The 27,991-nt window shown below is 29.6% G+C and overlaps 3 protein-coding genes and 1 long non-coding RNA gene across 22 annotated transcripts; 3 read left to right on the top strand and 1 right to left on the bottom strand.

The window, feature by feature from the left end:
* The first annotated feature begins 802 nt into the window (after positions 1-802).
* Positions 803-14,151, top strand: LOC128397402 (cAMP-dependent protein kinase type II regulatory subunit-like). Its single transcript, XM_053358132.1, has 11 exons — positions 803-1,385; positions 1,645-1,683; positions 1,782-1,834; positions 3,325-3,408; positions 4,335-4,441; positions 11,356-11,509; positions 11,829-11,930; positions 12,120-12,194; positions 12,302-12,367; positions 12,509-12,629; positions 13,405-14,151. Exons 1-11 carry the CDS (start codon positions 1,337-1,339, stop codon positions 13,533-13,535), a joined length of 981 nt encoding a protein of 326 aa, XP_053214107.1. The 5' UTR covers positions 803-1,336; the 3' UTR covers positions 13,536-14,151.
* Positions 4,902-15,338, bottom strand: LOC128397403 (uncharacterized). 16 transcript variants are annotated; one of them, XR_008326932.1, is made up of 12 exons: positions 15,149-15,338; positions 15,006-15,063; positions 14,503-14,609; positions 14,146-14,445; positions 12,585-13,441; positions 11,768-12,494; positions 11,059-11,670; positions 10,497-10,941; positions 10,197-10,383; positions 8,405-8,428; positions 7,765-8,130; positions 4,902-6,997 (listed from the first exon to the last, which is right to left on the bottom strand). It is a non-coding gene; the product is annotated as an uncharacterized LOC128397403 (long non-coding RNA). The 16 variants fall into 16 exon arrangements; XR_008326934.1 differs by lacking the exon at positions 14,503-14,609; XR_008326940.1 differs by lacking the exons at positions 15,006-15,063; positions 15,149-15,338 and having other exon boundaries at positions 10,523-10,600; positions 10,685-10,941; positions 14,503-14,840.
* A 114-nt stretch (positions 15,339-15,452) lies between these two features.
* LOC128397401 (protein held out wings-like) lies at positions 15,453-23,697 on the top strand. Of its 2 annotated transcripts, XM_053358130.1 has the most exons (7): positions 15,455-15,904; positions 16,331-16,464; positions 16,686-16,802; positions 19,828-19,971; positions 20,197-20,284; positions 21,219-21,506; positions 22,906-23,697. In XM_053358130.1, exons 1-7 carry the CDS (start codon positions 15,559-15,561, stop codon positions 22,968-22,970), a joined length of 1,182 nt encoding a protein of 393 aa, XP_053214105.1. In that variant the 5' UTR covers positions 15,455-15,558; the 3' UTR covers positions 22,971-23,697. The 2 variants fall into 2 exon arrangements, with proteins under 2 accessions (XP_053214106.1, XP_053214105.1); XM_053358131.1 differs by lacking the exon at positions 19,828-19,971 and having other exon boundaries at positions 15,453-15,904.
* Positions 23,698-25,770: 2,073 nt separating this feature from the next.
* LOC128397399 (uncharacterized) lies at positions 25,771-27,739 on the top strand. Of its 3 annotated transcripts, XM_053358127.1 has the most exons (4): positions 25,771-26,639; positions 26,692-26,986; positions 27,053-27,209; positions 27,294-27,739. In XM_053358127.1, exons 2-4 carry the CDS (start codon positions 26,890-26,892, stop codon positions 27,442-27,444), a joined length of 405 nt encoding a protein of 134 aa, XP_053214102.1. In that variant the 5' UTR covers positions 25,771-26,639; positions 26,692-26,889; the 3' UTR covers positions 27,445-27,739. The 3 variants fall into 3 exon arrangements, with proteins under 3 accessions (XP_053214102.1, XP_053214100.1, XP_053214101.1); XM_053358125.1 differs by having other exon boundaries at positions 27,053-27,739; XM_053358126.1 differs by having other exon boundaries at positions 25,771-26,986; positions 27,053-27,739.
* The last annotated feature ends 252 nt before the right edge of the window (positions 27,740-27,991 follow it).

The following is a 27,991-nucleotide window of genomic DNA, read 5'->3' as shown; positions in this document are numbered from 1 at the left end:
TGAATGAACTTCTCATGAAAATTTCATTTGATTTCAAGACAAATTCAGTTTTTTTCCACCTCGGATACTACTAAATGATAACATTTGGAATCATATGAATATTGATTGTTTTTTTCGACATTAATTCTGAACTTTTCAGTTCGATTTGTTCTCATTTTAATATTTTTCCTTTTCTTGTGATTGGAGATTTGGAAATTCTGTCCTTGGGCAAAGTTAAAGGTCACCTAATGGTCAATATAATGACTACGTAAGAGTTGATGAACTTGAAGTGGCTTGAATTTGTTGACCTACTTTTTGAGTTTTTTTTTATTATTCTTTTTTCTCAATCAAAGGAAACATTTATTATCATCGGGAGCTGATGATCTTGATACTTGATGTTTGATTGTTTCTCCATTATCATGATCTTATCTTTCAATCTCATGGTAAATGTTACGAGCATTTATCGTGAGTTTATTTCTCAGTCTAAATAAAGTAATATCAGAATAACCATGATTTCAGTGAGTTAAGATTGAGATTGAAAACTAAAATAAACCCTCAAGGCCTAGAAAGTTTTGTACATTTAGAGTTGACTTGGGATGGATGAAGATGAAGCAAAGTAAATGAAAACCAATAAGAAGAGGATGAGAGATGAAATGAAAATGATTAGAAGGATAAGACGACAAAGAAAAAAGTAAAGAATAACTGTGAGAATAGATCATGGAATAGCCTGAAGAATTCATCCCATCTCTGAGCAGAATCCTGAATAAGAATTTTCTCTTTTATTTCTTCATCTTCAACAATTCTCATGTTCCCTTTTCCTGCCTCCTCTTCTTCAACCTCCATCATAATATTCATCCTTCTCTTCCACCTCTTCATCATCTTGGAACCATGAAAACGAAGAAAAAAGCTCAATTTTCATCATTTCTTTTTACGATACAACATAAACTTTTCGTTGGGAAGTAATTTTTTTCTAATTCCGTTTACCTGTGATTTGTTTCATTAGCTAATTTCAACTTCGATTACCAGCTAATTAACACCATCAATAGGACAATCCTATTAACCCGTTAATCTTGTTATCGTTTCAATACTTTGTCGTTATCATTTCGAAACCAAAATCATAAACAACAATTAACTTTCAATTTGTTTTTGAAATTTCTGTTCAAATTCAGTATTCGGTGATAAATCAACAGCAAATGGTCAGAACTGTTTAAACTTGAGTTCTCTGCCTGTGATTAATTGAAATTAAATGGAATCAAACTAATTGTCAATTGTTAATACTTGTTAATAATCATCATTATTAATTTTTTCTCTGCTAATTTAATGATTATATTTACAAATTTACAACCAATTATTTTTCATGCTCATTCATCAAGATTTAATTTGCTCACTAATTAACAACATGATTGGTATTTAAAGATTTAATCAACTCAATAAACCTTATTAACAATTTGTCCTCAATCTTTTAACAACAATTAAACCAATAGTTTATTAGACTTGAATAATTATTTTAATTTAAACTCTTTCAATGAACAATGAACCAGAATTTACCTGATGAGTTCCAATTCCGATTCCATACTTACCTTTTCCTTAACCCTATTCTAATCACAACCAAGAGAACTAAATTAAATTACTAATTAACTGTTTCTTACTCATTCTCATCAACAGAACCACCCACAAAGTTATCTTTTAATCGCAGAAAATCAGGTAAGTAACTCAGGGAGATTCATGATAGCATTCATGATGGAAACACCAAGAAACTCAATGCAAACCCAATTTACTTTTTTTTCATGATCTTTGAACAGTTTTTGCTGAACATTATGATCCAGCTGAAGAGGATGATGAAGAAGGTGAAAAGGTAAGATTAACAATTTTTTATCCATTTAACTGACCATCAAGATGACCCATTGGTTTATATAAACGATAGATTCATGGCCATGAAAATGTAGATTATAATAAGAATCAGAAGAAGAAGGAAAAAGAAAACGAAAATGATAATAAAAAAAAGACTCAGAATAAGAAGACAGATGATAAATGGATTCACCATGAAATAAAAGTCTATTTTCACCATGATGATGAAGAGCATGATCAGTGGAACCAGAACTTTTCCCTCGATATGAATACACTCGTCAAGCATTTCCTTTTATCATATTTATCAACAAAATGCATCATAATCATTCCTGAAAATATATCATCATGATACACTGAGGATACATTGTGAATATAATATGATAATAATGTTAATGATAATAGTGTGAGTGAGTGAGCAAGGGAGGCAGAGGATAAATAATGATATGGTAATGATAATAACATGTTTCTAATTAGGACAAAAACCAGAACCAACCTGATTATCATCATAATTCAGCTATGCCTCATGAAATAGAATCAGCTTACCCATGATATATTTATTACTAGATAACAGATACAAAGAAAAGGTCAGAATTCATCAGATATCAATCAGATCACCATGTTTATTGTCATCATTATCATAAAAAGGAGTGGGAAATTGTTTTATCAAATTCTTGTAAGATCGAGTTGAAGTTATTAGAATCTCTGAAAATCTCAACTCATTCATATCAGTTGAGTTCAAGTTAATTAATTTCAAGATTGATAATTAGATTAACTCTTTCAGATCAATTCTCAAGTGAATTTTTTTAACTGTGATTATCTAATAGTGAAAGTACAATAAGATAATAAAACTATTTACATGGTAATTTTTCGTGATGCAACTTTGCTCTGAGTTTCATTTTTATTTTTACCATGAACAGTCAATTCTGGTTCAATCAGGTATTGATGAAGAAACTCAAGTTTTCTTGTTGTTATTATTATCATGTTAACATGATAGTTTAACGTAATCAAGATAAAAACTGTTTCAGTTGAATGAATTTCAGATGAAAATCATGATAATACTATCGTATTGATTTATTAGTAAGTGAATCAATAAATTGTTTGATTCAAAAGTTATTAAAAAATGTACTATTGTTATAATATAACATTTCAATTATCATGCAATCGATTATTGGATTCAGAGTTTCACAATATTCTTGGAAACTCATCTGAAAATATCAATTTCTCAATAAGAAACTGCAACTTTCAGACTGAATTAAGGTTATAATTTGCTTTATAAGATTCATGGTTGATCATTCAGTTATTTATCTGAATAAATCAATTCTGAATCAACAGAGAAATACAATGAGATATTAAATACGAAATTTGATCACAATTAACTTTTTCAATGAAGTAAACCAAAGGTTAGATTCAATTGTGACAATCATTATCCAAATGGGGATTCATCATAATCATTGTGATTAAATTTAATCATTGAATTATCTTATGTTTAATTAACAGGTAGTTCACCCTAAAAGTGATGAGCAAAGGAAACGTCTTGGTGAGGCTGTCAAAGGTATATTATTATTCAGATCATTGGATCAGGTAAGTTTCGATCACAATCAAATTAAAGTGTTAATCAGTAAATCACATCCCCCGAGTAGATTTTAAAGTTACCTTTCTGTTTACCTTTATAAATTAAACTGAATTATTCACTTTTCAACTGAGAAAATGTAAATTTAACTACTGGTCAGTAGATTAATTTCACTTATTGTCTTAGTCCTTAGTGAATAAATTGTTTTGATGGACCTAAAGAGTTGAAGCCATTTAATCATGACAAAAGACATTGGTTGTTAACAGATAATATGATGGAATCAATTGTTAGCTTAGTGAAAATTGATCTCACACAAATCAATCAATTGTGATTAATTTTGGGATAACAATCAGTATAATTTTGATATTGACTTTCATACCTTTGTTTACCATTCATGATATTGATATATTATTATTACTCTGGTGGATTATTTAATGATTCAGATCACGAATTGAGATGAACAAAAAAATATCAGTACAAATAAAAAAAAAAGGACCAAGGGGAAAAATCAACACTAATAAAAGTTAAATAACAATCCCAATTGTGAGATAATCATCATGAATGTGTCTCTGAATTCAGATGGTTCATGGTGATAATGATAACCTCAATTCAGTTATTAAGAGTTATGAACTTATATCATAAAATGTCAATGTAATCAAACATATTGACCAGTTAAGCTGGTCACTTTCAGAATGAATGAGTGACTGAGATAAGTCAATGAATTACCAAAGATGAACAAAGTTACACTTTTTTCCTCAATAAAATATAAAGTGAATACTTTTTACTCGTTAGATTATTTCGTCCTCTTTTGTAATATGTCCACTTTTCAGTAACTTGCCCATAAAACTGGACATAAACATTTAGCTTCAAAGATTTTGGTTCCATCCTAATACTTGACCATTTCTTTTTTATCTCTTTCCATTCTTTAAAACTACAGGTAGACATGTCAGAAGTTCTGGACGCCATGTTTGAAAGGAAGGTGCATCCTGGTGAATTAGTTATAAGGCAAGGAGATGATGGTGACTATTTTTACGTAATAGAAAGGTGAGTTTCCATTTCCTTTTCCGTTCAGAGTTTTATCTCTCTTTCCAATGTTCTGTTTATATTGACCGAAATTTTTACCAATATTGAACCTAAAGGTTAACCTTGATTCAATAGCTCATGTTGAGTAACTTATATAAATTAACTAATCAAACAATCATCCATAGTAATTTATAATCGTAATCATCAGTTAATTAAAAGTTTTGTTAGTGATAATCAGTTAATCATTATATTAGATAGTAACTTGATTTGATGAATAGTAAGAAAAAATTTGATTAATGATAGAATCACTTTCTCAAATTAGATTATATTACCAACGATATTAATCTCAGTCGCATGAATTTGAAATTGAATACATTGTATCAATAATCAAGTTAATTGTCCCAATTAACTTATTTGAGAGTAACTAGAAAATGATAAAATGTTTCAATTTAAACTGGTCAGTGTAACAATTTAAGGTTAGTTTTCAAGTGGTCATCTAATTTAATTTCATTTCTGATACTTGATTATCCAAGCGAAATGTTTATATTGAAACAGGTCAACCATTAGGAATGATAATCAGAATCAATTAAATTGTGTCAAGGGAATCATTAAGTTCAAACCTTGATTAGCAACTGATTAGCAAAACTGATTAACAATCAAATCAATTTGATAATAAACTAAAAATCAATGATAATCATTATGAAAATGATCAAAATTACGTATAATTAGTGACCAATGATAAAACAACGATATTAATCAAAATTGATTGTTGTAATCTGATTAGTATAAAAGGAGATTTAATAATTAATATGAATATAAATTATTCCAGCAATTGAGATTATCAGTTTTGTATAAAGATGATTAAAGATACCAAATTAATAATCGTCATGGTTACATGATTTACTAATCAATCGTTGATTAATATCGATAATCTTATAGTAATCAGCTTGATTGTAGTTCATTTTAGTTTCACAATCAGTGTGAGTATTCATGATTAAACAGAGAGATGAAAACATGACTATTTCTCATCACCATGAAAGACTCATTAAATTCTGGGTGAAAATCAAGTTTGTAAACTTGTTAATTGCCTGTAGAACTTTTTTCACACTTATTTCACTAATTGACATGAACAATAAAAAAAAACTAGAAAAAGATTCAGATCAATTTATGAGAGAAAACAATGAATTCAAAATGTTGACAAATCAGATGATAAAGTGAATGCTAATCATGGTGAGAATCAGAACTTTTTCCCCTTAAATATAACTACAAAAGCCTCCAAGACAAAATTGTCAGGGTAATTGGGACACATACTGAAAGAAATCATGATACTAATATGAATAGATGGGTGGGAGAGGTATGGAAAGAGTGAAAAGTTCATTGGGTGGAAAAGACTATTTTGTTTTCCTATTAAAATTCATCATGATAAATTCAAAGGGATAAATCGGATATTTGAAATATGTAACTATTAACATCATAAATACAGCATGATTATTCACAAAGGATTTGGGTTAAAACCCTTAAGGCAATATAATCAAGGTAACATAGTTTTCACTATCAAAATGTATAATCTGGTGATGGTGGTGTTATTCATGGTGTACTCGTAATACACCAAAGGTATAAAAGTTCAAGTCACCAATGAATTTGAAACAAGCTCAAAGCAACATGCAACCATTTTTGTAATATAATTAATTGAAATATATCATTAATCTGGTTGATAAGATGAACCAATTCAACAAATCAGTTACTATTCAAATGAAATTCATATTTTCACCATGGATTCAAATTTCAATTCTCAAATAATATAAATCATTCTGATTAATGTTAATATGAATTTATCATGAGATTATCTTTTTGGGTCTTTCATGAAAAACTCCCCGGTGGGGTTTTCATAAATCATCAGATGAAATAAATTGTTGGTTAATTTTGTGATTACAAACTAGATAAACATTGTAATCTATAAGTAAGAAGGTAAAAATAAGTAGATGTTAATTAGATTGATTAACAATTAATTAGTCATGAAATTTAGTTCATTTATTTTTTTCTAATAAATCAATTAGTTGATGAAACATGTTAATTGTTAATACTGATTATTGATTAGTTTTTTCCTCTCTTTTTCGTTAATCAAGTTTTATCTATGATTTTCTAGAGTTTTTCAGCTAATCATTAATATGATAACAACTAATTGAATTTGAACGCTCATTTAATTGTTATTATTAATTATAGCTTAACATTGATGCGAGGTAAATATTTGGTTAGTCTTGTGAGAGTGATAAATGTTAAGGTGACAGTTAATTAGATGAAGAAAGTTTCTGATTAAGGTAACATTTCATGGATTAGAATTGATTCATTATCTTCATCATCTCATCTAAAAAGAAACTTCTGAGAAGATAAATTGTAAACTCATCTTGTTATCAAATTAGGTGAACTTTTCTGGTGATTATCGACTGATGTGGTTTTCCTTTTTATCTCCAATAACATTCTCACTCTAGATACATGTAATATCAATCGAATCCCATGTAAATCGAGATATTGTCAATTTCCAATGATAATAAAACTCAGAGAGAAAGGGAACAAAATCTGGTAAAAGAAAGAAAAAAAAAGAAAGATAATCAATGAGATTTATGAGAACACTGAGAATATCCTGGTAATTCTGGTATCATAATTGATGGTTCCATGGAAGAGAAAGAAAGAAAGAGAAAGATAGAGAAGATAAATGTTCATCAGATTGTTATTCATACAGAATTTCATTTTCTTCCCACTTTTAGTTAATCTTCACCCTGAAATTTGTGATAAAACTATTACAATGATATCATTTGGATTTGTATTAGTTTGTTAAATATACGATAGTGTCAACTGATTAACGATTTGAAAAATGATTATGGTTCATGGTTTTTGCCGATGATTCAGTAATAACATGATTCTGTGTCATTAATTGTAATTCAACCTGAAGAAGATGAAAAGAATTGATATTTAATAATAATGATAACCATCTCAAAGTAAAATTCAATTAAAATTATAGCTCTTACCTTTAATGAATATGTCAACAACAACAACAATTAAACAACAATTGTCTAGAATAACAATGAGACATTGTTAATGATAAGTAAATTAAATTATCACTTGAAATCTATTGGATCTATTTTTTTTTGTGACTAATTGAATCGGTTAAATTATCACACAATAGTAATAATAATCTAAAGTGATCTGAATAACAATTAAATTTAATTGTCAGAAAATCTTCCAGCCATAATGAGTTTTTAGAAATTAATTGTTACTCTTTTAACTGAATATCATTAGTATCCCAAATAAACTTGGTAACAAATAAAAGTTTCATAATCTCTTACCTTTTTAACCTCACATCTAAATTAAAGGTCAAACTCATAAGTTCTCGTTTGTCCAGCTAATGAAAGTCAAATCTTGACCACTACTTAGTATCATTAGGAGTACAAGTCTGACCAAAGCTGTGATGGTAATGACCATTGTCCTCTTTTCTTAGGGTCGAAAATAAAAAGATTCTCTTAAGTGAAACCAGAATAATTTTCCATGATGAAAGAGAAACCAAGGATAACTCCCTGAGCAATTTTTCCTTTTCCTTTTACTTTGATAAGCTTTTATCTTTTATCTTTTGTCTCCATCATCTCGATTACTGGTCATCGGATTAACCATTGATAAAAGACCATCAGATTAACGATACAATTAAGGAATCAATTCTTGATAAGAGGAGAAGAAAAAACAATTTAAAAGAAAATAACGAAAAGATTAGAAATGAATTATGAAACTTAAATCAAGGATATAAATGAAAATCTAATCTCAAACAATTAACATCAATTACATGAGATTGAAATGATGATTTTCAATCAAATGATTCAATAGAAAGTCAATTGAATCAATCAAGTAGAAAAAAAATATGAACCAATAAATTTAGCGATGAATTAATTGTTGTCGTTAGTTTAAATCAAACAGCTCGTTGATCCAATATAATACCTATTATTATCCATGAGAATGATTCTGTAAAAAAAAAGTTCAACATGATTAAATCCATGAATTTATCTGGAACCATGAAACATGATGAAATCAAAATTGAAGTAATCATAATAACAATAGCAGTTCACAATTCGTATGGAAATAAACAAACATCACAAGAGTAACAATCTAACCAAGAGTATGTACTTGAAAAATCAATAACAACAATCAACATGATTGTTGATAATCAAGATATTAATACGAAATAAGTTTTAGCATTGATTCGCGTCCTTTTGAAAAAAAAGTTCACATCAAGAAATCTGAATAAAAATCGTGACAAGCCTAAGAAAAACTGACCAGGCTCAGTGTCCAGAGAAAAAGTTTCATGATTTCAATGAAAACGATAGTTGGTGATTAGGATGAAATTTCAAATTGTTTCACAATAACAGTTGATGGTTTGGTGACAATTTGTCAGCAACTAATCATCTTATTACATCATTTTAATAATATTCAAGCTTTATCACTGAGTATTTAGATTAGGATTCATGTTAATCGTCAATACTCAGAGTAACTAGGATCTTATTTTATTTCACAATTTTAACCTTCAACGAAATAAACTTACATAAGCGGATTAGTGAGTAGTCTTGTTTTACATCTTCTTTATCATCTTCATCTTCATCATCATCATCATCTTATCTTCAATGAATATTCATTCTTTTTTCTCTGTTAATTCTATTCAAATTTCCTCTTGACATTATCTTGGCATCTCTTTTTTTTCATATCAAACTTTTATCTTCTTTCATGCAAATATTTACAACATCCCATTCAGTATTTCTTTTAGATCTGATGTATGATGAAGATGAAGATGATGCAAAGGTATTCACAGGTAACTAAGGGAGAAGAATTTAATTTAATGATACAAGAAACTTTCTGCTTTTTGTATCACTTAATTTTAAGATGAAAGACACAAACCTACGCATTTAAATCTAAATACATTCTAAATATTATATATTCATTATTACGATTGTTGATAAACAATTGAAGAAAACAAGTTTCTGTTGATGTTGTTTTTTTTCTATTAATACTAATAGATTGTTGATGTTTCGTTGCTACAATTTTAAACTTGATTAATTTAACTCCTATGGGAAGATTGGAAAAGACAAAAATAAGATTAAGGTTGAGTGGAGTAAAAGTCAAGGTAAAACATTAGATGAGAAAAAAAAAGGTTAATGGTTGATGAGAATTCAGAAACTCATTAAAATTAAAGCTAAATCAACTTTGTAATCAAACAGAATCAATTGGTAACAAATGATAAATACATGCTTTTAGTATTATATCAACAAAATAGGTCAAAGTATGAATAAGGCTACAATTAACATTGATAATCAACTCATTAACAATTCACTTCTATTATTTAGATAAAGTTAATCGTAATGAATAAGGAAGAAAAATTCATTCTAATCAGATTAATGTAGAGCACTATCATAGAGTTTTCTTTGAGATGAAATTTCATTTCATCACAACTCTTTGAATTCCCTGGTCTTGTCAGATAACTTTGATTCCTCTTCAGTTATCTTTTTTTTTGGATGAATGTTGATTCAATCAATGTAAACCAACTTATGTATATTATAAGAGATGATATAAGATGATGGTAACGACGAACAGGGTAAAATGGATTCCTATTGAATTGATGTTGGTAGAAAAAAACTATCATACAAAATATGCATAAAAAAGATAGACAATAAAAAAGTCTTAGTGAGACTGATGATTATGTTACAGAGGTGGGAAAAAAAGATGAGAGATTGAAACTCACCTTAAATAAACCATTGCACATAAAATGAACAGTTATATTATTCCCAATGAGTGGTTCATCATTCCCAGAACTATTTCCAATACAACAAGAATCATCTTAACTTGAAACCTTTTTTTTTCTTGATAGTTTTTTTTCCTACTCCGCCTTCTTATCCTTATCCTCTTGCTTTTATTACACTTATCTGCTCCTAAACATAAGGTAAAAAAAAGTACAGGTAAAAAGAGTAAGTGAAATGGTAATAGTAAGATTGAAAATGCAAAATGTAAGAGGAAAATCTAATAGTAAATACAGTTAACTTACATTGAGAATCAATGTAATCAGCTTACCAGTCAAACTTTGACAGGTGATATTAGTTGTTGCCATTTTGATTTATTGCAATGTAAACACAATGATAATCATTGTAACTGTTTTTGCATGAATCAGGAAGAGGAAAAGGAGGAGAGAGAAAGAGAGAGAAAGTGATTCCATGATAATCAAACAGCATTTACCTTGGAGAAAAGCAAATTCACTCCCTATTATCATTCATTTTTTCCATCATCTTCATCCTTCTTCCTCTTTTCTTCTTAGCTTTTTCCTTTTTTTTTTTGATTTAATCATTGTTGTGACTCCATCCATTGGTTCAATATGCTCTCTGTTTTCATCATGAATTATCATCACTACCATCATCACATAACGTGAAAGTTAATATGTTGTCTTGCATCATACATGTATTTGATTCCTTTAATGGTATTTTCTTTGAGAAATTCTGAAAGGTAAAAAAAGGAGAATTGAGAAAAAAATTTTCCATTTAGTTCACTGTTTATAATCCATTTAATATGATGTTATGATAATAAACAGAGGTTGTTGTAAATTTTTTAGTTACCCATTATCACGCAAATCTGTTTAATATGCTAGAGATGATGAGTGGGAGAAGTGATTCAATTCTGTTGCTCCTTTCATGGTGTTGTATTAACCCATGAAATTTTTTACCAATTTACTAAGGAAAGAAAAATTTAGGTTTCAAATTATAAGATGATGATGTTTTTTTGTGCACTTGCTTCCTCCATGATGTTAATAATTCACTTGGATGTCAAATTATGAATTTTCCTCTGCTCTTCACCCTCTGTCTTTGTCTTTTTTCTCGAACTAAAACAAAATTTTTCTTCCATTTCTATAACAGGGGAACTTTCAGATTCTACTGTACAAATGACGGTAAACATATTGAACTTGGAGAGTACACTGATTCCGGAAGCTTTGGTGAACTTGCTCTTATGTATAACATGCCAAGATCAGCATCAGTTGAAGCCAAATCTGAAGGATCCCTTTGGGCGATGGTCAGTTAATTATCCAATCAAATCAAATATAAATAAGTTTCATCTTAATTTAAGCTTATTTGATCACCGTGTATATCTTATTGTATGAGTATGAGAATAAGACATAAGTTCAATTGGACAAGTAAAGTTCAGTCAATGGATCGATGAAACCAGAATCATTCCTAATGGTGGGATAGGCAAAAAAAAGAAAAATACAGACAGAACAATCTAATGAAAAAAAGAGAATAAATTAAATTGTCAATAGAATGATAATTTTACCATGAAGAAGAGTAATTCTAAATCTTTATCTTTGACTTTTTCTTTCCTCTATTTTCTCCAGAGTCGTCAAACATTTCGAAAGATAGTTTTATCAAGAGCTTTCAAGAAAAGGAAAACATATGAAGCTCTGTTGGAAAGAGTTGAAATGTTGAAGTCTCTTGAGGTGAGTGAACAATTTATGTTACCAATTTATAAACAATACGAAACACGACAATTTATGGTAAAATAAATTGTCAATCTTTCTTGTTATTTTGTAACTTTTTTTCTTCCCTCTCTCTCTCTCTTGGCAATCTTCCTCCACTTTTAGAATTTAGTTTGTAACAATATTTGTCTTTTTCTACCTATTTCATAGGCATACGAAAGGATGAATCTTTGTGATGCTTTGACACCAAAATCATTTCGAAGTGGAGAAGTCATCATTAAAGAGGTAAATCTAAAGTAAACTCCAATCATCATAATCAAATAACCAATTGAACCATTGAATTAATTCCTTTGAATTTGATTTTTTGCTGTTACATTTTTCTCCATGCACAGGGTGATCAGGCTGATGGAATGTATTTTGTTGAAGAGGGAACTGTGGTAATCACAAAAATTGATGAGGTAATTATTGGAAATAAGCTATTCATCCAACCATCTCAATGGACTTTGTCAGGCTTATTAACTCGTTGTCAATCCTATTAACGGTTCTCTTTGCTTTTGTTTTTTCCTTCTTTTCAATTTTGGTTACCTGTGTAATTACAGAGAGGACAAGAGAAAGAGTTATCAAGATTAACTAATGGAGGATATTTTGGTGAATTAGCACTTATAACACACAAACCTCGAGCAGCGTCAGTTAAAGCTGTTGATGGTGTCAAGACTGCATGTAAGTATCTTATAACCAATCAATCACCACCACCAAAAGGCAAAATCAATTGATTGTCATAATTAGAAATAAAAACTCCATAATTCAACTGGTTACGATAATCATTTGACTATAAGAAAAACCATTACATTTGATTTCTCTTGTCAATTAATGAGTTTCTAGAATTTCCTTCATCTTGTGTAATTAGATTCAGGTGAGGTGAATATGATCAGGATCGTAGATGTATACAAATCAAAGACGAGATAAACAGCTAGTCCGGAGAAAACCTATTGTTAAATTGATTCTTTGTTGAATCATTCGAATATAATCCAAAAGTTGAGATAAATATAAGTTAATCCATAAGAATGAAAATTGAACATATGGCTTTGATTTGTTAGATTTAGAAGAGTAAATAAGATTGAATATCCATTAAAGATTTAATCGTGATCCAGGTTTGACTTTTTTTCTTCCTTTTTCCACAACATGATTGACGAAAACACGTAATAGAACTTGATAATCTTGAATCTCTCTTTCATTAATTCATTTATAAATATCATTCTGATTTCTAATTAGAAATAGAATTAAGAGAGTCAAAAAATGATTTAATTCTCTCGTGGGCGAGCTTCAGGTTTGCCTTAATTCGCTGTTGTTGGTAATAAACTAATTCTTGATTTTATTTTGTTCCATCCACACTCAATAACCATTTCCTTTGATACAATTATCATCACCACCATGTAACACGATCCATCTTCCTCCGCCTTCCGTTGGAATCATTAACAAAAATATCACAAACAAGTTCTTGATGTTGGAGCTTTTGAACGACTTTTGGGACCCTGTATGGATATAATGAAGAGAAATTTCAACGATTATGAATCACAATTAGAGAAAATTTTTGGCAGTAAAGCAAACATATCAGACCTACGATGACCCAATCAACATCATTAACCACCGAAATCATATGAAAAAAAAACACACACACACACAACACAAATACAAATATATACAATTAAAGAAGAGGCAAAGAAAAACACTAAAACAAGGAGACATCATTATCATCGTCGTCGTCATTTCTTATCATCGTCATCGTCATCATCATGGAATCTTTTTTTTCTGATCAGGCCTTTATCGTGTGAGGATGAAAATCAAAGCCTATTAAAGTCAAACTGTCAACATCACACAAACAATATAAATATTATACATACATCTAAATGTAATAACGAAAAACAAGAAAACTCTTTTTTTTGTGTCATCTTCCCTCTATAATCATCATCATCATCAAGAGAAAAACAAACATCAATATATACACATAAATCTACTAAATATACAACAAGAATACACAGCCAACCATAATTTATAACAGAATGGAAAAAAAACAAAAGGAATCATCTAAATCATCAAAATGTTCATCGAGACTTAATTACTAACCAAATTAAACATAAACCATTAAATGTTATCGTAAAGGAAAAGGAAGAGAGGAAATCTAATCATAATGAAACAATTAAACCAAAAAAATGACAAAAATAAGAAATTAACTTACCTTGGAAAACAGAAAAAAATCCAAACCCTTTGGTGTCTCTTTTTTGTTTATAGAAATTTCCAGAAATCCAAGATGGACGCACAAAGAGAATAGAAGAGAATTAAATTTCCAATTGAAGAAAATGGCAACAAACGGATTACTAATTGAAAGATTATTGAGAGAGAGTGAAAAGAAGACAACGTTAATTGTTAGTTATTAATTATTCACCCACACACAGAGAAATTACAGTCACAATTAATAAATTATGTTCCAATTATTATGTAAAAATGACCAACACCTTTGGACAAACGATCAAAGATACTAAAGAGAGAAGTAAAAAAAAATTATTACAAAAAATTAAAACAAATTGTCAGTTACCTTTTTTTTGGCTTATTAAACCAATGATTAAAAGGGTTGATTAACGTGATGATTTACCCTGGGGGTGACTAATTGTTAGGACAATTAAAAATAAATAAACTGGTAATCTAATAAGAGGTTATGTTAACAAAGGTGATTAGCTTAATATGGATTAAGTAATAAGGTGAACAAAAAAAGTCAACTGACTATTCAAATTAAACGTTGTTTATATTTAAACATTGAGACTTTAATTGTTCACCCAATCAATTTAGCAACACTTAAACAATTAGTCAGGAAACGTTATGGTCATTAATTGATGGTCCAGTTAATTGTTTGACTTTTTTTTGCCTTCAATTTTTCAATTAGATATTTTTATCTACTATCGGGACTCATTTTAACGGTTTATTAACGTTAAACTTGATCCCGATATTAGATATTTAGTATCTTCTTGGATTCGAAAGAAAATTTTCTTCTATCAATCTCAACCAAATCAAAAAGAACAATTGAAAAAACAAAAAACTCACCATAGTAATCAGGCAAGTCTCTCAATTCAGTTCAATTTAAAAACATGATTAACATTAACTAGAAACAATTTGATTATAAAGTAAATGGTTAACACAAATGAACGAGAAAAAAAAACAACAACAAAAACTAAAAAAAAACTTACCAACGAACCAAAAGGAAAACAAAAAGAAACAAAATGCAAATCAAAGTCAACAAGAAGACACAACAAAAATTAACAACAAAATTAATTCTAATCAACAAAAACGAATCTTCAATCATCAGAAATTAAATCAGAAACGATTAATAGAAATACAAACGAAAATTAATTTTGGAAAAAATTGTGAGAAAAAAAATTCCACAAAATTAGTAAACTTTACGAACGTTAGATGGCAGCAGGTAATCGAAAATTCTATTTACTGATTGAAAGAAAAAAAGAAAGCAAATGTTAAAGAAAATAAAAGAGATTCTCTTTCATCAGTTTCAATGGTGATTGGAAGTTGTTGGTTTTAATCATCTTTAATTGTATTTTTTTTTCTTTCTCTCGTTAAATCAAATTATATCACCAACAACATCATGATCAATGCAAGTTTAACCAGTGTTAACAATAATTTAAATAACGTTAATAATAATAATAATCTAGACAACGTTAATAATATCAATTCGGTGAATATTGTTAACAATAATAATAACAACATCTCCTCTCCTACAAACACCAATCTAAATACTTCTGTTTGTAGTATTGGATCGCCAACAAGTCCATCTTCAACCAACAGCTCATGTTCACCTAATAGTAACAATAATGTGTTAATTATCAATGGATCTAATTCAGCTGATTATCTGGCACAATTACTTAAGGACAGGATCCGTTTACAAGCATTTCCAAATGTATTTGTTCACATTCAAAGGCTGGTTGACAATGGTTTGTATTATACTCTTTTTTTAGAATTTCTTGTTTTTTTCTCTCCAACTTGTTGACTATCTTGTGTTTTTTTCTTATTCTTTATTTTATAAGAATATAAAACAAAACAAATCTCTTGAAAATTTCTCTTTTCTATATCTCCTTTTTGTTGGTGCAAAATAAAAGGCAAAAGATTCTCAATGATAAATATTAGTGATTCAATATCTTTGAAATTCACCATCTTCATGAAACACTAACCACTTTTAACCCTCACCACTGTTACCACAACAATTTTTTTCTCTTCTCTTTTTTTTTTGCTTTTTTTCTCTTCTATTCTATTCTATACATATATATATTCTCTTCATTTTCACCTTCATTTTTATGTATTGATGTTTACTAAAAAAAATTCTCTTTCTATTTCTCTTTGATCATCTCACAACAACCTAGAAATAAAAAGGGTCCGAGATTCACTTTTTCACATGGAAGGTGAAGAAAAGAAGCCTTTATTATTGCCAGATCCTGAAGGTCAAATTGTACAGCAACAAGAGAAAGTTTATGTACCTGCTAAAGAATATCCTGAAGTAAGTTGCACAATGAGATTTCCATTACAAGCTAACTTCATATGTCATGAAAACTCATGTTTCATCTTATGGATTGTGTGTGTTATATACAATGGATTGTAATTTGTTTCTTTCTCGTTTCTATTTCTCTTTCTTCATCCATCCACTTGCTCTTTCTCTGGCTCTCTGGATATACCAAATTATCATAATCAACAAAAACCGAAAAAACCTGTAAACACCAGTATAACTTTGTTGGGAGAATCCTTGGGCCTCGTGGTATGACAGCTAAACAACTCGAACAAGAAACCGGTTGTAAAGTAATGGTTCGCGGTCGTGGATCTATGAGGGACAAGAAAAAGGTATCTCATTGTTTTTCTCTACCATTCGTCTTCTCTCTCTACATACACAATGGTTAATTTACATCACTCTTTTTACTCTTTTTCTCCATCGTTTTGTTTCTCTTCTTCTCTTCTCCCTCTTAACTTCATTGTGTTATTATTATTTTAATTCTAAATTGTATTAGGGAAATCTGCAAATTTCTCTCTTTTTCTATCGTTACTTCATCTTTCATTCTGATTCATCTATCTTTCCATCATCAGAACAGGTAGGCACTGATAGAGAGTAGGATGAGCGTAGGAAGTTTTCAGCCTAAAATTTACCTCTCTCTCTCTCTCTTCACTATCCCTCTCTATCATTTTTTCTCTCTTTTTTTATCCTTCTCTCGCTTCCTAATTGATGTTGACGTTGATGATACTCTCTTTCTTCGTCTTCTATCTCTTACCAAAGATGAAAGAATAATCCAAAAGAGAGAGAGAGAGGTTATTTTTGAGTGCAACGTAAAGTCACTTATGCATCTTGCCAACTTACATCCTTCTCATTCGTTCTTGTTTTACTTTTTCCTTCATCTTCTCTCTCTCTTTTTTTCTCTCTCTCTTTCGCTCTCTTACTCCCCTTTTTTCTTGTTTTCTTCTCTTTTTAACCCAAACCCATCTTATCTTTCTTGATATTTTGTAAGAGAGCAAAAAGGAAAGGCGAAGAAAAAAAAATTCGGAGAAAGAATAGAGACAAATAGCAAATAAGATGTGAAGATGAGGATGATGATGAAGCCCTGGTGTGCTCTTTTTTGCTTTAGTAGTGACTCCTCCTTATAAGGTATCCAATGAGTGGGCGTAATCAAGGTAACACCCAAATAAGGTCCTTCTTGTCCCCCTCACTTTCTCTCCCACACTAATCTATCACTACTTTTTACTCTTGCCATAATCATCATCACAATCATCTTCCTTAAATCTCTCTCTCCCTTTATGTTGTAATTTGAAATCATTTTACACTCATTGGTTAATCATAACGTAATTTTTATCCTCATCATATATATTTCCTAATCTCTCTCTCTCTCTCTCTCTCTCTCTTACTCACTCTATCTGAGAAAAATTCCATCAAAAATTGGACCAAATTGACTTAAAAACTATTAGCAGAATTTGTGTGTATGTAATGATAATCTTTTCAGCTTAAGGTTAAAGATATTTGATGACAATCTCAGCTATCAGAATCTTCATCACTTAACAACATGTTACTCAATTGAATCTATTCTGTTTCTATAAATACAATATTCGATTTATAGATTTATTAATTATCTATGTTACTCTATCACTCTCTCAAGTGTGTGTTAATTGATTTTGAAGAGCGATATCGACAATTTATTGAATGAACATTTATTAATCTAAAAATACTACATGAAAGGTGGTAATGATTATGATGACAGGTGATAGAGGAATTACCTATTGTTTTTATTTCTTCTCTATCATCATTTCTATTGTTATCATTAATATTTACTCACTCATACTCTGTGTATAAACATAGTGTGAAAACGAGAGGGAGAGAAGTGCAGGTATAAACACTTAAGTTACTTGTTGTTTATAAGAGAAAATATTATTAGATTAATTGATTAATTCATCCTCTTGATTAATCTCAATTTGATACGTACTTCTGATTAATTACAATTGTATAATCCACTTTTATAATATAATATTTATAATCTAATCACTCATCTCAACACGTTTTTAATTGTGTTTACAAATGCTACTTTTAATTGTAACTGTTAACTACTACAGTTATACAATTGTAAATAACTGTAATAGTAATTAACTAGTAATGATGATTATCATTACAATTGATTATTATGATTTGTTTATTTACCTGAAGAAAATTTAAGATACTAGGTGAATCTGTTCACCTGTGAACCGTTGATTTCAATTACCTATTTCTTTTACTCTAAATTACTTTTTACTCAATGAGGTTACCCTGTCAATCTCATGGTTGATGTGTCGCTCACTCGTTCATTCATTCATTTTACTCACTCACCTAATCATCAATGTTTACATTATTACATATTACATTTGTGTGTCAGGTCTTTTCTCACTTTCAGGTAACATATCTTAATGTTTACGTGTGTATTTATTTTGTATATTGTTGATTAGTGTAGTAGGTGATTACTATCAGGAAGCAAAATCTTACAAAAAGAACCGTTTTTTTTACCCATTAACATATAGTAAATATTCAGAGAAAAGGGAGAGCAAGATTAGGAGGGAAATGTCACTTTTTAAATGACAATAACAATAGAATTAAATTAAAAGCAATGATAGGAATTTAGAGTATTGTGCAAATTAGTGAATGGATGAAGGATGCAGAGGATAACTAATTCAAAGAACCTTGAGTGTGTTGGTGTGTGTGTTTTTTTCTGCATTGAGAGAGTGGGAGGTTGATTGGGTTAGTGAGAGAGAATGAGTGAAAGAGAGATTGACTGAGAGAGAGAGAGAGAGAGGGAGGGAGGGTCTCAGGTTAAATGAATTTAAGTGTGAAATGATTTAACAACGTAATGTAAACATACCAAAGAAAAGAAAGAGGAAAAAGTTATGTTGACATTAATTTCACCGATTCAATTTCAAGCTATTTGTTGATCATTGGCATTCGTACAAATCAATTTTCATCAGCAACCAGTTAATCAACTCAACGATTTATTCCGGAAACTTAATGTATCACAACTGTCAAACTATCGGATGTTGATTATTCTTAATTTACTTTGTATCATTAATAACATTGGTCATTCTTTATTTATCCATTTGAATGATTAATTTTCCATGTCGATCTTTTTTTTCTTGTCTATTTGTTTACTTTTTATCGATCATATGTTTTTGCCTTGATTGTTTTTCTTTTTCTCAATCGTTAACTTTTTAATTATCTGATCTTGTTTTTTGTTTACTTGAATGAATTTTATTTTTTAATTTCTTTATTTTTATTAATTTTATTTTCATTTTTTTTATTCATTATTATTTTTATTTATCCCTTACCCATGATGTTGAAAATAATGATGGTGAATCAACAACGTAGGAGGAACAAAATCGGGGTAAACCTAATTGGGAGCATTTGAATGACGAGCTTCATGTTTTGATTACAGTAGAGGATACACCAAATAGAGCTGCAATCAAGATGAAAAGAGCAGTAGAAGAAATTAGAAAATTGTTAATTCCTGTTGTAAGTTGTAACTTTCGAAACGATTTTCTTGGCTAAATCTTCAATTTCTTCTCATGTGTCCCCTCTCACTCTTATTCTTGAATAATATATTTAAACTTTTATTTAGATTTTTTTCCCCACTTGATCATTTTCTCTCTTCTCTTTCCTGGTTTTTGATCTTAATCTTTCTAATCCATTTTTAATTTTTTGTTTCTCTTCTTCACTATCGCTTCTAATTTGTTATAGACTGAAGGTGAAGATGAACTGAAAAAACGTCAATTGATGGAATTGGCCATAATTAATGGAACCTATCGAGATGGAACCGTGAAAAATTGTACGTTGACAATAAGTTTCATAATTGATAATAAGTTGATTGTCCTCATGTTGGTGATTCTTTTCATGACCATTGCTCAATCGTTCATCATTCATCTTGATTGTTTCTCAATCAATTTCAGTCTGGGTTAATCCTTAATTTTCTGTCATCTTTAACTGTACTTTACCTTCTCCCCTTCCTCTCTCTCTCTCACACACACACACATTCATCTATTTCCTTCTATCACAATTATCATTCACCCTCCTGTCCTATTCTTTACTCATCTTCAGACTTTCAGTCTCCTTTTTTTCCTCTTCCTCCTTACTCATTGATCATCTATTTACGCTACTATCTCCCTCTCCTCTTACTTTCTCCCTCCCTCCCTCTTTTGAACTGTCATGGATGATTCCGATGAGAGCATTGGGTGCGTGATTATGATATTACTTGTGAATATGTAGTTATATATTTATAAGTATATGTGTATATTTTTGACTCACTCATCAATCTTAATGATCAACAATCAATTAACTGACGACACTTTTTTTCTCATCTAAATTATTTTTCTCTTTTCTCCCTTTTCGTGTGTATTTGCCTCACCCACTCGGCGCCCAATGGACCAATTCATGGTTTCACAAAACTCGCACAAACTGGAAACCCAATCACTTATGAATATTGATGATCATGATCAACTTATTTTGTTTGATGCCGATGATCCTTAAATACTCCGGTTGTTGGTATTACACTTTTTGGCCTGAAACTTTTGCTGCTTCTCATGTTGTTCTCATGATGATAATCACTTTTTCATTCACAATCATCTTTCACTCTCACTCAATCATCATTCATCTCCTGTTGAATTTTTCCTCCATTTGTCTTCGTAATGTTGTTAAATCATCATCCTTAACACTTTTATCATCATCATCATGTTTCCATCATCAACCAAATTAAACCCAAATAGGTATTGAAAGTGAGCACATGAAACTAATAGCTCCTCCTATTGCTCTAACAACACCAATTCGTACACATCACACAGCAACATCTCTTGGTACTCCACTTATATTTTCTCCTCGCCATATTCATGTGCCAACAAGCACCACTCTACTTAACGGAAGTACAGCTCCTCCTCCTATGCTTGGACCAGCTGATGCTGGATTTTTATATGCACCATATGATTTTCATCAATATGCCGCACTAACTTCGCCATTGTTAGCAGAATATCAAGTAGCATCACAAGGAGATACAACCGGTGGGTTTTTCAGCCGATAATTGAATCTCTATTTCTTTTCTATTTCTCTCTTTCTCTCTTTCTCTCCTTCTCCCATTTCTCTTTCTCTTTCTCTTCCCGTTTTCGTTTTCTCTCTCAGTTGATTTTTTTTTGTTTTTTCCCCTGTGCAAACTTAATAAGCCAAATGCTGAGCGATTTATATTATTATTATTATACCTATCACCATATATATTATATTATATCGTAAATGTATACATATATATGCTATGCAATCACATACACCCAAAAAAATCAATTGAATCAAATTATTCAGCATATATATGTATATATTTTGTATCTCTCTCCCTGTGAAGATTGTTGAGATTCAAACCTTTTTAATTTAAATTTCAGATGAAATCTATTGGAACCAATTTTTTTGTATAACATTCAATTTTTATTTAAATTTATAAAAAGATTTCAAAATTATCCAAAAAAAAACAATTATCAGAATCTTAAAATCAAAATGCAATCAAAATTTTGTTCGTTAATCTCAGATTATCTTCAATTGGCTTAATAGTTTGCTCGATAATCAACTAATCATTGATTTATCTTCCTTTCCCTTTTTATTTCCTTTTTTGTTCATATAATTTATTTAATTCTTTTCTTTTTCTGTGATTAACTAAATTATTTCAGAACTTTGATCAGTAGTTTTCTCTTCATCTCATCAAACTTTTTCCATCCTCTTGATTGCCTTTTCATTCATAATCATTTCCAATCAAAATCCTCCAATTTTCCTTAATTCCTTTTCGCTAATCAATCTATTTTTCTCTTAATTAACTTACAATGATTTTCCCTTTTAATTACTCAATTTCCTAATTGTGCGAAAGGGAGAGAGAGAGAGGAAGAGAAAGAGAAACTAACTTTTTTAATCAATTCCAATCAATTGCTTTCTCTCTCAATATAACTACTCGAATCTTAATTATCTCTGTAAAATGACTACTATTTTTTATCTTAATTTTTCAACTTTTGCCTTAATCTCTCACAATCATAATCTTAATCTAAATCTTTCAAAAACAAATCAAATTAATTTTATATTTTAATAACTTTACTAACGAAACTTACATTTCCTTTCTTCTCTTTCTTTTCTTTTCCCTTTCTCTTTCTCTCTTTCTACCCACTTCCTCCCACCTTCCCAATCCTCCTCTTCTTGATTTATCATCATCATCATCGTCTCTTTTATAACTACTAAACAATCAAATGGTCACTATTTTTGGTATATTTTTCAATCGTCATCATCTTCATTTGATAATTTCAATTATCAAAATTTTACCTTAAAACAAACAAACAATTTCCTCGTCGATTCCTCATCCTCATCACCCATTCCTCCTCCTTCCTCCCATCTCTCTGACTCTCATCCACGATCCCAACCACCACCCTGCAGGTCCTGGCAAAGCAAGGCGGACACCCAGCGTCCGAGATCACCCTTACCAAAGGCCAGCAACTTAGGACCACTATTACTACCACTCTACTACTATCACTACTACTTCCACTATCTCTACTACTATTAAGACTTATAACTACTTCTACTACCAATACTACCAACAATAAGCAAACAATCAATTGCAATCAATCACAACCACACAAACAAACTAGAGCAATTAAAAACTTCAACCACACATAACACGCAATATATGCCAACAATCATCGCTCATCTTTAACCTCAAGCTATTTACAATCTCTCTCTCTCTCTCTCTCTCTCTAACTCTTCCCTCTCAAAATCAAATCTCTTTTTCTCTCTTTCTCATTTGCAATCATTTTGTGCCTTCCTTAGTGCCTTTTATTCATGAATCATGAAATCTCAGATGAAGCTCATGTCACAAACAAAAACAAAAACAAATATTTAGCTCATTTATGATATCATATTAGGTATCAACTATTACAATCAATAACTACTTGTCTTCCCTATTTTGTTTCTCTCTCTCTCTTTCTACTCAATCCTCATCCACACCCAAAAAAACCTCTTCCTCTCATCTTCTTTTCCCTTCTCCCACCCTACTCTCTCTCTCTCTCCCCTTTAATATATGAGACAAAAACTTAATTGTCATTATCATATTATTATTATATCATAGTGTTTCCATTGTTGCAAAGAAAATGAAATTGGCGATTGTGTCATTACTACTATTACTAGAAAAATACATTTAGTAAATTGTCAAACAAACAAACGTTCAAATTATTTAATCACTCAATCAGCCTTATTTCACCCACTCTCTCTCTCTCTCTCTCTCTTGCCACTTTGCTATTTCTCCCTCCTATCATCGTAATCATCATCATCATCATCATTATTATCATCATCATATCTATTGAAATAACAATACAATAGACTAACAATCAATGTTTAAATTATGATGATTTGCTGTGATGCATTTTTTTCCGTTGTCAAAACAATTATGGACAATTAATAATATGCTTAATAATAATGAAGCATAATAATTTTTTGATTCATTTAAATATTAACCTTATACTTAACTCATTGTCTCTCAATAATTTATTAACTTTACAATTTGGACAATTTATCGTACCAACAATTTATATATTTACAATCAATTTTACTTGACGATTCTTCCCTATCGCCATCATCATCATCGTCATCTTAATTGTTATCATACAAAAAGGAAGTCCCAAATAAATAGTGATTAATATATCCTCTTTTTTAAATGAATTAGTTAATCACTCCAATGATAACAATCAACTTTCATCATTTCCTTTCAATACATTAGATTTAATCATCTGTTTTAACAAAATATGATCAATAATCTTTGAGATCAACAATCAATCAGTTAATTTTTAATATTTAATTGTCATGATTAAACTTTTTTCTCTCTCCTTTTGTCTAATTATATATTGTGTATGTAAATTGTTTGACATAATCAGCTAATTGTTGGTTGGCTTTAGATGTTAACAAGTTGATTAGTTTGAATGATGAAAAGTTAATTGTTGCTGTTACTGTTCAGAGGTAGGTATTAATTTCTGTTGTGATTAAATGTTTCCTTTTCAATGTAATTGTCAATCTTGTGAATTGAACATAAAATTAAATTTAATTGGAACAAATTAAAGTTCATCTTTTTGCTTAATTTTCTTGTATCACAATTTATTTAATTTCTCTCTTTATTGTAGTTAAATTTGATTACGACGTTGATGGTTACAGTTGATAATAAATAACAATCCTTGTCTCAAAACTGATTATTGTTATTATTATGATGTTAATTGTTAACCTTAAACAATTTCAATTGTTACGTTTAATCATTTTGTTCATGTACTAATCACGATGATAATCAAGCTGAAGAAGCAGCAACAATTTATCCTAATCAATCAATCAGTTACATATTAGTTTGGTTGATTTAGTTGGTAAACAATTTTGATTGTTAAAACCATCAGAAAACAAAAATTAACAACAAACAAAGATTAACTCAATTAATAAACTTTTTTGTGCTAAAATCTGATTATGATTAGCGTTGATTGTTGGGATAGGGTGATGATAATTGTCAGCAATTAGGTCAAAGTCACTTTACAATTGAATTAAAATTAACTGTTAACCATTTTATACCGATGAATTTGATGTTTTGTTCAATTTTCATTGATTGTTAACAATTAATTGGTTCATCATTTGGTTTATTGGATTAAAAGATGATCCTTGGTTGTTGATTAATTTTGATTGTTTTACTATATTTTATTAATCAACTTACTTCTCGATTGGGAAATTGTTAAATTGATTAATCATGCATATCGATGAGCACAATTTAATCATCATAATGATAATTATCATAATGATTATCATGATTAAAACAATTGATGATTTAATCACGAAAAAATCAACAATCAATTGAATTGAATCAAACTTTTGTAATATAATCATCACAATAGATTCCGTGATTATAATTGTTTATTTAGATGTAACAAACAATAATTAACCATGAATTCTGTGATTATATTGATAACAATTACTAAATTGTTTAGATTTTTTTTCCTTCTTTTTAATCAATTGCTAATTGATATTTAAATTTACCTTTCAAAAAAGATTTAGATTTCAATTATTGATTAGAGTAAACTAATTAAATTTCAACAATTAACTATACCTCCTTAATTATTTACGGTTCATCTTCATTATTAAAGTTAATTAATTTAATAGCAATTAAAAAAAAATGTCAAATGGTCACTAATTATCTTAATGTTGTTAATTGCTATTTAATTAATCGTCTCAAGATTAATTTTGATCTAATCAATTAACGTCTCAAACTTTTTCAGTTAACTGAATCGGATTAAAGTTACAATCGTCAGTTACCAAGTTTATCAGTCAAATGGTACAACAAACTCCAATTAATTGAACTAGAGATTATCCAATTGTGATCTATGAATACAATTCAATTGTTTGTTGAATAGATTTTTCATATTGGTGAACTTTTTTAGTTGATAAATTTCTTAATAGATGGAGACACATCACTGTTACCAGAAATCTCGAGTTAGAAATTGTTTTATCGCTAGATGGTTGCAGGAGTTACGAATTATTATGAATTAATTTTCGTAAAAATCGGTTGAGTAAATCGATCTGCTTAAAATCTGAAATCGTCCCTTTCATTGGATCTAATATTTGAATCCACAAGTAACTTGTGACAAGTTTGTTTAGCTTTTCAAAGCAATTCAGCTGTAATTCTGAATTACTAATTCAGTTCATTTTAATTGCTCTTCATATACATGTAAATTGTAAATTGTAAATTGGCTGATTTTTTCTAAAGTCATTGTAAATGATCAGAACTGAAACTTTTGATTGTTACAAAGAAAGCTTTCATTTTAAAACAACAATCAATTACATCTTAATTACTTTTTTGTTAATCTTAGTGTATTTCTTGATAACACCACTGAAATTAGTTTCATATTCATATTTTAATAAATTATTACAAGTGATAAATATGGAACTGCTAATTGTTAAAAAAAAAGTTATAAATTTTCTATTTTTGAGCAATTGTGTCGCAACTGCGATTTCGCTAATTGTATTGTATTGTCTGATTTCACCATTAAAATTAGTTTCATATTCATATTTTACTAAATTGGACAAAATTTTCTTAGCTTCGCTTGTCAAAATTATCAGTGCTTGGTTGACGTTATGCTATAAAGTTAAAGGTAAGTAACTTTTTTGATTTTTATAATAAATTAATTTTCATTTGGTTATTAGGTTATCGGTTTGGTCCTGATCCAAGTTCGGTTATCGATTTATCATCCGCCAAAGTATTGTTTATTTCTAACCATCAAACAGTAATGGATTCTCTTATTTTTCATTCAATATTTCTCGATAATAAGTTAGTAAAATTTGTCATTGTTTGGAGTAAAGAGCATCAATTTAGACCTAATGGACTAATTTATAAAATACGAAATGATTTCGGCGTTGATTCGAGTTTTAAGAAAGGCGATTTCGTTGAATACTGGGCTGACCTCGAGAAATTACAATACTGTTGTTCTTTGCCCGGAAGGTATTTATTACTAATTGTTCATTGATTCCTATTTAAATGGTTTATTTGATTCGCATTTGTTTCAAGGTGGATTTCGAAGTGATGAATTTAAATCGAGTTTCAGATATGCTGAGAAAAATGGTTTACCCCAATTGACCAGAACTGTTTGGCCTCGAGCTCGGGCCTTTCTCGATATTGTTGATAAAAGAAATGGTTTCACTCATATTATTGATGCTACTATAATGTATGATAATATCGATAAACTTACCAGAAATTTATTTCTTCATCCAAAGCAGTTAACGGGCAGTTCTTTCTATTCTGTGATCAGAGTATTCGAGATCATTGATGACGATAAAAGTGAGACGATCAACGACGATGACCAAATAGTCAACGATTTTAATAAAATACAATCATTGAAAACAGTTGAACAATCAGATTGTGTTTACAAAGTACCAAGAAGTAAATTAAACGAATCGTAGTTACAACAGTTATGGTTAAGTAAAGACTCGATGATGAATTCATTTTACCAAGACAAGGACAATTTCGTTGACAAATTCACGTCTAATTGTTACAATCAAATCAATTTATTTCGTATCATGAATTTCTTGCTCGCCAATTCAGTCTACATCCCAATGGGATCAGCAACAATATACCTCATTTATTTATCAATTGCTGCGATTTTTAAGATTTTAATTTTGTAAATTCATCAAACTCACCAATCAAGAAAGATCATTAAATAGCTAATTGTTGACTGTAATTAATTATTTAATTAGTATGAGTTTGATTGATTAAATGTATGGTTTTTATGGCTACGAAATTGTTTGATAAATTGATCGAATTATTAATATTTAAGTTGTCACGGCAACTAATCTAATTGTTAATTGTCTATGGGATTTTTAGTTACCCTTTTTTCGTACCCTAATTTGAGTGAATGAATCAAGGTGAGTTCAGGGAAAGTCGCCATAACTTCCATGTTTTTCAACCTACATGAACTGTACTAATCTCATCTTGATCTTTGTTAGGTTT

Source organism: Panonychus citri, unplaced genomic scaffold (assembly GCF_014898815.1).
Source record: "Panonychus citri isolate SS breed McGregor unplaced genomic scaffold, ASM1489881v1 Contig00031, whole genome shotgun sequence".
NCBI classification, from domain to species: Eukaryota; Metazoa; Arthropoda; class Arachnida; order Trombidiformes; family Tetranychidae; genus Panonychus; species Panonychus citri.
Note: the sequence above shows the minus strand (reverse complement) of the source record. Positions and strands in the feature narration are given on the sequence as shown.

Excerpts from the sequence above, each read along its gene's own strand:
- LOC128397401 (XM_053358130.1), top strand. The coding sequence starts at position 15,559 with ATGATCAATGCAAGTTTAACCAGTGTTAACAATAATTTAAATAACGTT. Across the intron at positions 19,972-20,196 it reads GAAAATTGTTAATTCCTGTT|ACTGAAGGTGAAGATGAACT; the intron begins GTAAGTTGTAAC and ends AATTTGTTATAG. Across the intron at positions 20,285-21,218 it reads AGATGGAACCGTGAAAAATT|GTATTGAAAGTGAGCACATG; the intron begins GTACGTTGACAA and ends AAACCCAAATAG.
- LOC128397402 (XM_053358132.1), top strand. The coding sequence starts at position 1,337 with ATGCTCATTCATCAAGATTTAATTTGCTCACTAATTAACAACATGATT. Across the intron at positions 1,386-1,644 it reads ACTAATTAACAACATGATTG|AACCACCCACAAAGTTATCT; the intron begins GTATTTAAAGAT and ends TCTCATCAACAG. Across the intron at positions 11,510-11,828 it reads AAGGATCCCTTTGGGCGATG|AGTCGTCAAACATTTCGAAA; the intron begins GTCAGTTAATTA and ends TATTTTCTCCAG.
- LOC128397399 (XM_053358125.1), top strand. The coding sequence starts at position 26,890 with ATGATTTCGGCGTTGATTCGAGTTTTAAGAAAGGCGATTTCGTTGAAT. Across the intron at positions 26,987-27,052 it reads TGTTGTTCTTTGCCCGGAAG|GTGGATTTCGAAGTGATGAA; the intron begins GTATTTATTACT and ends ATTTGTTTCAAG.